A 14,296-nucleotide genomic window follows, 5' to 3' on the forward strand; every position below is an offset into this window, starting at 1 on the left:
GGTGACAGGGCCAGAAAGAGTTAATGAACTGACAGACTGACCTGACCCATGGCTGAACTTTAGAGACTCCTTAGGAAGAGAGTAAATGAATAGAGCTGCGGTAGAAGGGGAGATGTTTGCTCAGGTCTTGGGATGTCAGCAAACAAGTCTTGTCTATTGCTATAGCTTTGATTCAAAGATCAAAAAAGGAATATTAACATTTATGATGACACTTGAGTGAAATAGTATTATTGTCTCTATGAATGTTGTGATAAACTGTATCTGAACTGTTTAATGGATAAATTGCACTAGGCTAATTGCCAGGATGGTTGGGAGACAGAAGATGAAGCTTATTCTCTCAGGCCAAGAGGCTGCTGGAAAATGTATAAAATCCCTGGGACGCCATCCCGTTTTATCTCAGATTTGCTTTGGGTTTCAAGAAGGGGAAACCCTGAGCCATAAGAATTGAGATCCCCAGTCACTGACTGGAGTCACCCTGAACATGGACATTGCACTATAACCTCTGGACTATTTCTAAAAGGACTTTTGGCAACTACAAACTCATCTCTGCTCTGTATCTGAACCTCAAGAATTGAATTCGTGTCTGTCTGTATATTGATCTTTAACCAATACTTTCTCTCTCTTTTCCTTTTTAATAAATTTTAGTTTAGTTAATAAGAATTGGCTGTAAGCTTGTATTTTGGGTAAGATTTAAGTTATAATTGGACCTGGGTGTGTGGCTGGTCCTTTGGGATTGGAAGGACCTTTTCTTTTCTATGATGAGGTGAGATTTTCAGTAATCATCATCATATCTGACATGTGTGTCTGGATGGAGGCCGGAGGCTGGGCAGTTTAAGGGAACTGCGTTGCTTGGACTTCTGAGTAACCAGGGAGGTCGTAGAGAGGCTGTTTTGGGCTGGCTGGGTAAATCTCAGTACTGGAATATCCACCAGCTGTTGGGGTTTGTCTGCCCCGTTCTGTTTGCAGTTCACCCTGATTGAGTGACCTCCGCTGGCTCCCACAGGCAGCATCGTTACAATGGCGTAGTCGGCAGGATCCACAGAACCAGGTCAATTAAGCTTTGGGTCAGAACCCCACACGATGCAAATCTGAATTTTGGTATTGAGAGTTTGGCTGGTTAAAGAACAGTTGCAGGGGGTGAGCAGAGAGCGTAGGAGGGCCTTGACAAAAAGAGCCCTGGAAGATTTGTGTTCAGAAAAGGGGATAAGCTGAGGAAAGAAAGCTACAAATCAAGAACTGAGAGATCTGTTCATGGCCAGTGACCAGGAGGCAGGAGCTCAGCCCTTCCCTGAGGCTACCGAAGCTGCAGAAGCAATTAGAATGCAAAAGGCAGCAAAGAAACTGTGACTTGAGCACGAACAGAAACTAACAGATCTTCGATTCCTGGAAAAGCAAAAGATCACTGAGTTCGAAAGAGAAGCTGCTGAGAGAGAGAAAGAAGCTGATAAAAGAAAGAAGGAGGCTGATGAGAGTGAAGAAAGGGCTCGTCGGGGGTGCATGGCGCTGTCGGCTGCAGAAGAGAAGGCTCACCCACTTCATCTCCAAGTCATGGACGAGCGGAGAAAGTCATCCCCACCTGGTACTCCACTTCCTCACCACCATGAGAAAACTGGGAAAGGAAGTTTCCAATTTACAAGGATACTGAGGCTATAGAGGAGTATTTGTCTACCTTTGAGTGCCCCTGCAATCTGTACCAGATCCCCGATGCTCAGCGAATGCCTGTCCTGCTGACCAGGCTGACTGGAAAAGCCAGGGAGGTATTTAATGAATCGGGGGAAAACTCATATTAAAGCTAAATATGGGGAAAATAATGCAGAGTTTATTAGCCGTGCAAAAGTGAATGGAGTGAGGTGTATGGCATGGAGGGACACCGCAGCAGATATTACTTTAGTTAAAGCAAGTCTTGTCAGGGAGGAAGATTATTTGCCAGGTGAAAGTGTAAGTGTGGTAGCCCTATCTGAGTATTTTGTCAGGGTGCCTTTGGCTAAAATCCACCTTAAATGGAAGGGATTTGAGGGCACCATGGTTGTGGGAGTGAAAAACACAATCCCTAAGGATCTTATGATTGGACATGATATGAAAGCTATGTTCAGTCAAGTTAACATAAACCAGGCACAGGGGAGGATTAATCCCGAGGTTGTGTCTATGGAGGGTTTCTCCAAAAGTTTGTCTTTGGAGAATAGTTGTTTGGCTGTGAATGAAGTTTCTGAGTGTCTGTCTAATGCCTCAGAGGTAAATCTGGAATTAGGTCAAGACAAGGGAGAGGAGGACAAGGAGATTTTGGAGGAGCCTAGGCAGCCTTGTGAGCTGATGGTTTTGGCTAATCAGCAGTTTGGGAAGGCCAGGATAGTGGAAGATAAGAGTCCCTATACCTTACCTGTTTTCTGTGTGGAGAATTGGGACAGTAAAGGAAACGTGCCTGTGTCTGTCAGGGGTATTGACTTGCCTATGGAGGGAGCTACCCCGGTCTCCAAGCAGTTGTCTGTGACCAGCCTTGTGTGCTGGGACCAGGGGAATGAGATCCCAAGCTGTGTGTCTGGGAAAGGGGAAGGTTTCTCCAGCTCTTCTTTGTCTGTGGAGCAGACAGAAGGGGCCTTTCAGGCTGTGATGGTTGAGGATAGTGCAGATGTCTCAGAGTTGGTTCTGGATTCAACTAAAGCCCAGGAAGGGAAGGGTCCTAAGTTTGTGTCCTCTGTGGAGAATGGCCCTGTAACTAGGTCGCATCCAGTTAGTGTCATGGAAAAATCCCAGAAACCAAACAATTCTGGTGCTTGTATTTTGCCTGTTGCAAATGTGTGGTTGGAAAAGGATGTAGCAACTCGGTCTAATCAGGGTGAGGTCCTAGCCAGGGCACGAGAAGAGCATAAAGGTGATTTGATTATGTTACCTACTGACAATTTAACAACTTGTAGCAAGAAGGAAAAGATTCCTGAACTTGTGTGTGGCAAAGGGAAGGAGAATGCTTCTGACCTTTTCTCTAGGAAGTCTGTAAGTTTGCCTGAAAGGGGATTGTGTAGGAATCTGCCTGATGGGCCAGAGGTGATCCTGGATGTAAGTGAAACCCAGAAAGAGTCTGTTGTTGCTCAGGAAAGTGTTCCTCTAGAGCAAGCCCTAGGTGAAGAGGGTAAGGGCAGAATTTCTGAGAGGGGTGAATTGCTGCTTAGAGAAGCTCCTAGGGAAAGGAATCCTCATGGTAATCTGTGCACGCAATTTGCTGCCACTGAAGGGAGTGAGGGTGATTTAATCAAGGAAGTTTCAGTTCCCAACAGCCAGAAAGTTTCTGTGGTGAATGGATCCACTGACTCTCCTGCTGAAAGATCCAGTGTGGAGAGCTTTGAGACGGTCTGAGATGGAGTAAAAGCTGTTAAGGATTCAAACAGCCCCATGACCAAGTGGCCCTGTGTGGCCAACTTGTTGGGGAGACAAGGTTGTGGAGAGAGGAATGTCTCCATGCTGATTGTGCGAGTGACCGGGCTGTGTCTCTGGTTCAGAGGGAAGCCTGCGTAGCTGAGTCTGCAGAGCAGAACAGCTGTGTAGTTACCAGCGTTGCAGGAAGTGCGGCTACTCCAACGAGACCCTGCCCCACGTCCTGTGCAGTGGCAAGCCCCACTCCAGAGCCGGGCAGCTGCGCCACAGGCCATCCAGAACCGCCTGGTGAAAGCCATCGCCCTGCGCCTGGGGGAGGTCGCCGGGAACTGCGCCATCCCCGGGACCAACAGCAGTTGTGACCCGACGTGGTCGTCACCGACGAGGCCCAGAAAAAAATCATCCTTGTCGACACCACGGTCTCCTTCGAGAACAGGACCCCGGCCTTCCGAGAAGCCTGAGCTCGTAAGCTGGAAAAATACACCCCCCTGGCCGACACCCTGAGAGCGAAGGGCTACGAGGTGCAGATGGATGCCCGGATGGTCAGAGCCCTGGGCGCTTGGGACCCCTGCAACGAGCGTGTGCTGCGGACCTCTGGGATCGGTCGACGCTACGCACGGCTCATGCGTATTCCCTGATAACTTCTATGCTTAAACTCTGTACTGTTTTCTTTTTACTTCAGCGTTATCTTAATAAAATTATTAAATCTCTGGAGAATGCAGGGGATGGCAGGTCTACGCTCATCTCTAGACTCTTTGCATATGTACCAGGGTGGTAGCCGTGTTAGTCTGTATCAGTGAGGAGTACTTGTGGCCCCTTCGAGTACTTGGGGCATTGTCTTGTTAGAGTTGGTACGGCAACACCCATTGTTTCATGTTCTCTGTGTGTATATATAGATCTTCCTACTGTATTTTCCACGGCATGCATCCGATGAAGTGGGCTGTAGCTCACGAAAGCTTATGCCCAAATAAATGTGTTAGTCTCTAAGGTGCCACGAGTCCTCCTCATTCTTTTTGGATAGGTCGTTTCTCAGTGGACTTAACGTCTGAGTGGACTTCCATGTGGAAGCAGAGGTTGGTAATGAAAGGACAACAGAACCTTGCATCTAACATGCTAGTAAAAATGGATGGTATCTCTTTAAGACAGAGTCCAGCCTTAAAATTGGTAGTAGCTGAGAATCTAAAAGCTCGTGTCTGTGTTGATGCAAATTACCTGACTGACTGGGGAGGAAAGACTAGCTAATCGCTGTTAGCACAGAGAGCCCACCCCATCCGCCAGTGAATTCTGTTAAGCAAGCAAAACCAGGGTTCGATCCTTCAGGGCAAGGAGGAAAGAGAGGCCTTAATTTTGCAAAGGAAAGCCACAGGGCAACCCTAAAAGGCCAAACCCCCAGTGGTGTTGGGCCAAGGGTGTGGCATGAAAACAATAATTATAAACGGACACTTTCAAAAACTGTAAAATGTACAATGGTTCTAATCTTTTGGAAAATCCCTTAAACATGTTAAAAATAATACATAAGAACACACTTTATGTCCGGAGGCCTTGTAATGCTCATATTGCTCTGTTAATGCCTGTAAATGGTATTGGAACCTCTCACGGGGGAAATACGTTCCAGACCGGATGTGCTGTGTAAGAAGGGAAACAGGCACACCACCATATTGCTTTCACGGCTAAATGCCAAGATTCCTCTACTATAAACAACAGTGATATCTACATTAAGTTGATGTTAATTGGGTTCCAAACATTTGCCGGAGCTTGTATGGATAAAGTCGCTCTTTTCTTTAGCTCTTGGCAAGATCACATGAGACATACGGGAATCCTGCTGCAACAGGAGATCCAATCCACTGTTGGTCTAACCAAGTTTTACCTTGACTTTGTAAAGAGATTCAATCAGTTTATTGAACGTGACTTGGATAAACCATTTCTGTTCTACACTGGTACGGCCTCTAACCCAATACTGGCTGTAGTAAATCAGAACCAAGGGTGGGGAGCTCTTGGGATGCGCTCAGCGATGTTTGTGTCATCCCTTCCTGCATCCATTTTGCGTTGGGGGTGTGACGTTAGGAGTGTAATCTATCTCAGTGAAAGGTGACAGGGCCAGAAAGAGTCAATGAACTCCCAGACTGACCTGATCCATGGCTGAACTTCAGGGGCTGGTTCGAAAGATCTGTAAATGAATAGAGCTTTGAAATGCAACGAGGCTGGGCAGTTTAAGGGAACTGCGTTCTTTGGACTTCTGAGTAACCAGGGAGGTCGTACAGAGGCTGTTTTGGGCTGGCTGGGTAAATCTCAGTGTTGGAATATCCACCAGCTGTTGGGGTTCGTCTTCCCCCTTCTGTCTGCAGTTCACCCTGATTGAGTGACCTCAGCTGGCTCCCACGGGCACCATCCTCACACTGCAGCTGTGGGGAGAGAGTGAGGAGAGGTGGAGCCGGGGGGAGGGCTGGGAGTCAGGACTCCTGGGTTCTATCCTAAGTTCTGGTTAAGTGTGGTCTAGCAGAAAAAGACTCCCATGCCCCTGCACATCATGGTGAGAAACAGGAAATTCAGTCTCTTGCACGGCTGCAGCTTCTGCAAAGGTGGCAGCTGGGGGGAGGCTGGGGGAACTGGGGACCAGGGGTGAGTTACAATCAGCTACAGAAGTGTCGGAGTCAGGGCCGGGTGCGACGCACAAATAACTGACCACGGTTTCCGTCCCGTCAGCTGGAGTCGATCTCTAGGCGCTCAGCTTGCAGTGCCAAAAATGCTTCTAGCCCTCACAGGTGCAAAGAAATCTCTCTAACCAGGGGCAGAGATGGGGGAGCTGCCCCGAATGTGATCCAGCCAGGGATGGGAGTGGGCTGGCTCAGAGGGGCGGTCTATCCTGCTAGAATTTTACTTTCCACCCAAATTTCCAATATCTCACCTTTTTGTCCCAATTCAGGAGAAAAACAAGTGTTAAAATACAGATGGAAAATCTGTTTTCTGAACATCTGACCTGGGAGTGCTTGAAATTCCACCCAACACCCCTTCCTCATGTAGTCTGAGACGGGGTGAACAGCCTTATTTTCCAGCTTCTGTCACCTCCTCTTCTCTGTTTCAATCTCTCCTCCTACATCGAGTCTGGACCTAGGGTGTTTTCAAAACAAACATTTGCTCTGGGGAAAAGTCAGAAACTCACCCCTTTCGTTCTGCTAGAACTTTCCTCGCAGCCAGGTGTGTCGTCCATTAACAAGACAGATATATTTCCGAGTGCAAACGTGTTTGTTTCAATAACGTTGATATTTACGTAAGGAGAAGCAAATATGTTCCATAAATGCAACTACCACTGGGGTGAAGCTTGACAGGTATTATTATATAGAGAACATTATTTTTATCAAGAAAAATCATGAATTCCCATAAATGCAGCTAGCACTGGGGTGGAGCATATTGTGTCAGCTATTATATATAGATGTAAACACACACACATATATGCAAATACACACACACACACTTTTTGGGTTTCTGCGTCTCCTCCCTCTGCTGCTGGACAGGACGGGACAGTGTCCTGCTGCTCCGTCGGCTCTCCATTCGGCTGTCGGACAGATGGACGGCTCAGCAAGCTTCTCTCTGATTTTCTCTCCTTCTCCTCACCGTCCACTCGCTCTCCACCTACCCCTTGGCTGTCTGCTGACACACCGACTTTTATACCGCCCTGTCAGGCACAGGCGCCATTCTGTGGGTGCTCTGGGGCTGTAGCACCCATGGAGGAAAATTAGTGGGTGCTCTGCCCACACCAGCAACCAAGCTCCCCTCCCCACCCCACCTCACCTCACGTCACCGAACCTCCGCCTCATCCCGTGAGCGCGTCCCGTCCCTGCTTCTCTGCCCACCTCCCGGCGCTTGCTGCTGCAAAACAGCTGTTTCGTGGCGGAACAAGCTCCGGGAGGGAGGGGGGAGGAGCGGGGACTCGGTGCGCTCAGGGGAGGAGGCGGGACGGGGCGGGGATTTGGGGAAGGGGGTTGGAATGGGGGCAGGGAGGGGGCGGAGTTGGGGTGGGGCCTTTGGGAAAGGGGTTGGAATGGGGGCGGGGCAAGGGCGGAGTCGGGGCGGGGCCGGGGGCAGACGGGGGTCGAGCCCCCGCCAGCCGCGGTTGGCGCCTCTGCTGCCCAACTGCCCCCGTCCCAGACGGGCCGTTCTGTTTTTAGCCCGCAGCCGTTGTTTCCCTCAGCGTTCGGATCGGCTGACCTTTGCCCCCTTCGCTTTTCCCGCCAATTCTGCCTGTTAGCGCTGTGGGGTCTGCCGCTCCGCGCGTGGGCCTGACTCTTCCTCATTTACAATGAAAGCCAGGGACACACCATGGAGCCGGGGGATTTCTCTGGCATCAGCATCGTCCACGCAGGTGTTCGACCTGCAAGTTATTGCACCTTGTTTCTCACGTTTAGACAAAAAGGGAAGCAGCTCAGGGGGCAGCATAAGGAAATCTCAAAATTCAGGGTCAAGAGTTCATCAGTTTCTGGTGCGTTACTCAAGTGAGTTTGGTCTCCATATTTTTCAAAGGGGACGTGTGTTTGTGTCATAACTAGAGAGGAACTGACTGAGTTGCGAACACTTCAGCTGTGTCCGTAACAACCTGATGTTGCAGGAGAGGAGAGGTGGAGGGGAGGCCGGGAGGCCACAACGAGGGCGGAAGTGACACGGAAGCGGTGTCACGCCACCTGCCACGATGGGGCGTTTGCCCACAGCCTTGGTGCAAAGCCCGACAGGGTCCAGGGGGGAAACAGGAGGCCTCGAGGGAAAGTTTCGGGGTGTGTTTGGTTCTGCAGCGGTTACATGGCTCCAAGGAGAGCAGGTGGTGGGGGAGGGGGACAGAAGACAGTCCAAGGAGTGGGCCCAAGGCAGGGCGGGAGTGGACCGGATGTGGCGTCAGGGCTATAGCCATAGACGACTTGCCCACCGTTGGGTGCCACGCTCTCGATGATCCGGGTGGGAAAGACGAGGGGGAGGGTTCCGGGGTGTGGTGGGTCCCGCAGGATTTAAAGCGGGTGGGGGGGGCGGGTGAAACTGGGATTAACTCTTCAAAGGGAGGGGGAGACAGTGGAAGTGGATCTCAGTGAGGGCGGAAACAAACCGGAAGTGGCATCAACCCCTCTAACCTCAACGAAGGACTTGCCCATAGTTCCTTATGGGGTCCGGGTGGGAAACAGGAGCCGCGTTGGAAGGTTCCGGGATGTATTTGGGGCGGGGTATCAGAAAGGGAGTGAGTCCCCTTCCCCAGGTCAGGGACGATGGGGAGGTGATAGGTGGGGAGGGGAGAAAAGTGCGTAAGGGACAAAAGTCCCACAAAAATAGTAAATACTCAAAGGGGAAAAAATCAGAGACCAATTTCCCCCCTGGTGTTTCAATTACTTCTCGACATTGCTGGTTGATTTTCCCCAGTGATTTGTATTAAATTCCTTCTTTTTCTCTCTTTTTTCCTTCTTCCCCCACTCATCATTTTAAAAAACAACATTTGCAGGGGGGGCAAAATTCCAATTTACAGGGGAGAAAAGATTTTCATGAAAAAGATATTCTTTTGGCGGGGGGGAAGGAAGTGTCCCAATTTTCAGGGATAAAATGACACATTTTCACTGGGGGGGGAGAGGGATGATATTCCAGAACAAAATATCAAATTTTCAGGAAAATATCATTTTTTTTCATAGGGGGAAAAAAGTTGATTTTCTGAAAAGCAAATTTTCGGAAATGATTGTAAGATTTTGGACCATGACAAGGAGACTGAAGAGAAGAGGGAAGTGAGGGAGAAAAAGCAAAAGCTTTTACCCAAACACATTTTTTCAAAAAACTCTGAAAACAGACAATTTTTCACACAAAGAAATTATTTAATTTTTAGACCAAAAAAAATCACTTTCTTTGAGCAATTCCAGCCGGCTGGAGCAGTCACGCTGGTCGCTCAGACCAGTTCCACCGCCCACACCATGCTGAGCTGGGCGAGCGTTTCTCTTCGTGCTCAGTTAGGAAGAGGGACCAGACGCTGCGTTAATTACCCCCAGCTGGTCACGCTCCACAGGGAGGCGTTGCAATCACTCCGGAGAGGACAGGGAAATAACACACAGGGACGTGATATAGTTATATCCAGGAGGCCCCGGAGAAGGCATTTCCTGAGGGTAGATCCATGCCCTAGTAGATTATTCCCTGCCGTAGACAGGGCTATTTGGGTTTTGTTGGGGTTCTCATGGACTTTCACGCCCATAATTTTCTTCTGCTCTCCCTCAAACCCTGGGAGGGTCTCCTCCTGTGGGGAATTCCCTCGTGGCGGCGTGGCTGTGAGTTTAAGGGACTCAGGTGGTGCTGGGTGCGGAGGGACTCAGCGCCGCTGGGCGTGGTTGGAGGTGTGTTCCCTGCGTCCTGGAGTCTGGATTTTAATCTCTGCGTAGTGCAGGCTCTCGCTCTCCTCGGCCCCCCGGCTGCCGTGACCCTGTGTTGGACAGAGACACTGTGAGGACGCCATCACCCCAGATCTGGTCTCTTAATTCAGGCCAATTTAGGCAGCTCCCAGGGAGCAAATCCCACAGTGTTACCCCAGATCGGAGGGGTTGGGAGTCAGGACTCCTGGGTTCTATCCCCAGCTCTGGGAAGGGAGTGCGGGGTTAGAGCAGGGGGGATGGGAGCAAGGACTCCTGGGTTCTCTCCCCTCACTGTATTGTACCAGTCCTTATTGGCACCCAGAGACCAGACCCAAGCACTGTATGGAACAGGGCCCAGCCTGCATTGTCTCACCTTCGGCTGCCGCTGGCGGGGCTGCGAGGGGGGCGGCGCTGCGGAAGAAGGGAGAAGAAAGGAACATTAAAACGGAGGAGTGTGAGAGAGAGTCTGGGGTGAAGGGGGAAGCTGCAGAGATCTAGGGACGGGAGGAGAAGGAAGGACGCAGGGGGGTTAGATATATGGACAGACAGCCCAGCATGGACCCAGAGGACAGATCGCCGCTAGGGTGCATTCACTAGCAGAGGTCCTGGCCCATGGGGACAGGAGGTTAGCGGGGGGAAGGCTCCGGTTTGGTACCTTGGTGTCTCTTCAGGAGGAGGGTGACCGCCAGGCCTAGGATGAGAAGGAGCCCCAAGGCGATGGCGACCTGGTACAGGAGCTCCCGGGCGCAGCACCCTACGGGGCAGGTTCTTTACCTGGGTGATGGAGAGGAGCGTTAGGGGATTCTCAGACCCTTGAACCAGCCAGTCCCCTGCCCTGGGGCCGCAGAGGGGGAAGGCCCCGTGCCCCCATTCCCCACCTCACCTGTGTCACTCTGGTTTCTCCCCATCACCTGCAGCTCGGTGCCCGCTCCTGTCCCGCGCTCTCCCTGGTGGATGCTGATCTGACACTGATAGAGACCAGAGTCCCGCTCCTCCACCTCCGACAGGGTCAGCGTGGCCTCCCCTTTCCGGAGCAGATCCAGGTCGGACATATTGAGCCGTCCGCTGTAGAAGGGATGGTCAGATTCCAGCACAACCCCGGGTGCTATGGTCCACGTCGCTTTGACCACGCTGCCCTGTCTGTTCTCGAAGGAGCAGCTGAGGTTCACGGTCTCGCCGGGGGACGCTCGGAGGACAGCGGGGCTCTGAAGCACTGTGAGACCTTCGTGAACCAGGGCAATAAACATTACAGCAGCAAAGGAAAACGACGACGAGTGATATCAAGACACGACCCAGCTGCCCAAAGCCTTAGCAGCACGGAAAGAAGAAGCTAAGGGGAAAGAATTGTGCGTTCCTGTCCACCTTGCTATTGCTCACAACACTCTCGATAACACACTGCACAGGGCTTTCACTTCCACCCCAGCAGAGACCCAGCATCAACACTGCTATGTCCAAAGCAGACTGCGAGGAATTACAAAGGGATCTCACTAGACTTGGATAGACTTAGACTTAGATAGATATCGATATTCTTTTTGGGGTGGGATGGATGGGTACATAGATAAACAGATAGATGAGATGTAGGGGTAGGGCTAAATGAGTAGACAGAGATGGATCTAGGGACGGGGTAGCTCGATGGATGGACAGACAGAGATGGATCTAGGGATGGGGTAGGTGGATGGATGGACAGACAGAGATGGATCTAGGGGTAGGATACGTCAATGGATGGACAGACAGAGATGGATCTAGGGATGGGGTAGGTGGACGTCCCCCTGGAAACCCTAGACAATAGAAATGAGGGGTTAGGAGATTCCTGGACCAACGCCCCATAGAGGGGACAGCCCCGTAACCCATTCCCACCTCCTGAGCCAGCCAGTCCCCCACCCTGGGGCCGGATCGGCGCTGGCACCCCATTGAGGGGGAATACCCCATGCCCCATTCCCCACCTCACCTGTGCCAATCTGGTTTCTCTCCATCACCTGCAGCTCAGTGCCCGCTCCTGTCCCGCTGTCTTCGTGGTGGATGGTGACGTGGCACCGATAGAGACCAGAGTCCCTCTTCTGCAGCTCCGACAGGGTCAGCGTGGCCTCCCTTTTCCGGAGCAGATTCTGGAAGGACACATTGAGCCGTCCGCTGTAGAAGGGATGGTGAGATTCCAGCGCAACCCCGGGTGCTCTAGTCCACTTCACATTGACCGCGCTGCCCCATCTATACTCGAAGGAGCAGCCGAACGTAGCGGTCTCGCCAACGTACGCTAGGACATCGGGGCTCTGAAGCACTGTGAGACCTTCGTGAACCAGGGCAAAAAACATTATAGCAGGAACGGAAAATGACGACGAGTGGTATCAAGACACGCCCCAGCCGCCCGAAACCTTAGCAGCACGGAGAGAAGAAGCTAAGGGAAAAGAATTGTGCATTCCTGTCCACCTTGCCATTGCTCACAACACTCTCGATAACACACTGCACAGGGCTTTCACTTCCACCCCAACAGAGACCCAGCATCAACACTGCTCTGGGCACTGCAGATGCTCACAGAGACATTAGACGTCAAATCACTCAGGACAGCTAAGTCCAAAGCAGACTGCGAGGAATTACAAAGGGATCTCACAAGACTGGGTGACGGGGCAACAAAATGGCCGATGAAACTCAATGGTGGTAAAGGCAAAGTCATGCACATTGGAAAACGGAATACATACAAACTGATGGGGTCTAAATTAGCTGTTACCACTCAAGAGAGATCTTGGAGTCGTTGTGGATAGTTTTCTGCAAACATCCACTCAATGTGCAGCGGCAGTGAAAAAAGTCACCAGACTGTGAGCATCCATTAGGAAGGGGAGAGATAAAAACACAGAAAATATCCTATTGCCTGTATATAAATCCATGGTAAGCCCGCACCTTGGACTCTGCGTGCAGTTTGGTCGCCTCAAATCATATAAAGATACATTAGAATTGCAAGAGGTACAGAGAAGGGCAACCAAAACAATGAGGGGTATGGAACGGCTTCCCCCTTACAAGGACCAGGAAACCTCTTTACAAATTAAAGTGGCAGCTTGTCATTTTAACCCTTTTAAATACACCACAAACACATGCCTCCACTTTATACAATTTGAGCTTCAAACTAGAGGGGGTCAGAATTTGTCCTGACGGAATGTTTTCCTCTTGGGAAATGCCGTCTCGTTGAAAGGGTGACAATTGGTTTAAAACTGGGGCAGAGAAAGCGTTTTGGATAGGGTCAATAGGGAATGATTTGATTTTGCATTTCCAGACTGGTTTGATTTGATATTATGAAGAGGAGTCAACACTGAAATGAAATATTTGTTTTATGGAAACAGAATACTTCTCATTGCCCTGATGTGACAAATCCACATCTATCTATGCATCCATGCACGCATCCTCCACCCCTAGATCTAGATAGATAGATACATAGATAGATATAGATATTCTTTTTGGGGTGGGATGGATGGGTACATAGATAAAAAGATAGATGAGATGTAGGGGTAGGGGTGAATGGGTAGGCAGAGATGGATCTAGGAATAGGGTATATGGACACATAGGGCTGAATATAGTGGAGTAGGGTGGAAGGACAGATGGACAGACAGAGATGGATCTAGGGGTGGGGTAGGTCGATGGATGAACACAGAGAGATGGATCTAGGGGTTGCGCAGATGGACAGAAGGAAAGACAGAGATGGATCTAGGGATGGGGTAGGTGGATGGATGGACACACAGAGATGGATCTAGGGATGGGGTATATGGACAGATAGGGCTGAATATAGTGGAGTGGGGTAGAAGGACAGATCGACAGACAGAGATGGATCTTGGGATTGGGTAGGTGGATGAATGGACACACAGAGATGGATCTAGGGGTGGGGTAGGTGGATGGATGGACAGACAGAGATGGATCTAGGGGTTGGGCAGATGGACAGAAGGACGGACAGAGGTGGATCTAGGGTTGGGGTAAGTGGATGGATGGAAATATAAAATTGGTACCTGCTCCCCAGTTGGGGATGAGGAGGACGGTGCAGAGGACGGTGCTCAGGGCTGGCAGCTGCTCCATGGTCCCTGCTCTCTGGGGAGCTCCACAGCCCAGCTCAGCTCAGCCCCTGCATCCTCCGGAAATGTCACCTTGGGGGGGCCGGTGGAAAGTTTTGTGGCCTGAGCTTCTGAGATGGCTGCAGCAAGAGGCTGAGTACGAAGGCTGGATGGGGCAGGGGTGTGCATTCCTCTGGCCCCTGCTGGGAGGGGAGTGGGGTCTAGTGGTTAGAGCAAGGGGAGATGGGCTGGGACTCCTGGGTTCAGTCCTCAGTTCATTCTCTCATCTTGGGTCATGCTCCTTACCCTCTCTGGGATATTTTGTCATGAGGAAAAACATTATTTTACAGAAAGGAATTTTTGCTTAATATCTTTTATTTTCACACCCTGAGGTATGTTTATTTTTTGCAACACGTATCTCTTGCCATCGGCGTATTCCTTCTAAAAAACCAAACGTGCTCCGGACAGTCTTTATCTGCTTTATACAGAAATGTTTTGTACAGAAATGTTTTCCGATGAAGTGAGCTGTAGCTCACGAAA

At 50.5% G+C, this 14,296-nt stretch overlaps 1 protein-coding gene across 6 annotated transcripts in view; it reads right to left on the minus strand.

Moving 5' to 3' along the window:
• LOC119567620 (natural cytotoxicity triggering receptor 3-like) overlaps positions 1 to 13,810 on the minus strand; it is an 82,475-nt gene extending 68,665 nt beyond the window's left edge. For all 6 annotated transcript variants that reach the window (XM_043527905.1, XM_043527903.1, XM_043527908.1 and 3 more), the window contains exons 1-3: positions 13,715 to 13,810; positions 11,677 to 12,012; positions 10,612 to 10,950 (exon numbers count right to left, since the gene is read on the minus strand). In XM_043527905.1, coding sequence (XP_043383840.1) covers positions 10,612 to 10,950; positions 11,677 to 12,012; positions 13,715 to 13,781 — 742 coding nt within the window. In that variant the 5' untranslated portion in view covers positions 13,782 to 13,810. The remainder of the gene's footprint in view (positions 1 to 10,611; positions 10,951 to 11,676; positions 12,013 to 13,714) is intronic.
• Positions 13,811 to 14,296: the final 486 nt, after the last annotated feature.

The sequence above is a fragment of the Chelonia mydas genome, chromosome 14 (assembly GCF_015237465.2).
Source record: "Chelonia mydas isolate rCheMyd1 chromosome 14, rCheMyd1.pri.v2, whole genome shotgun sequence".
Lineage (NCBI taxonomy): Eukaryota > Metazoa > Chordata > Testudines > Cheloniidae > Chelonia > Chelonia mydas.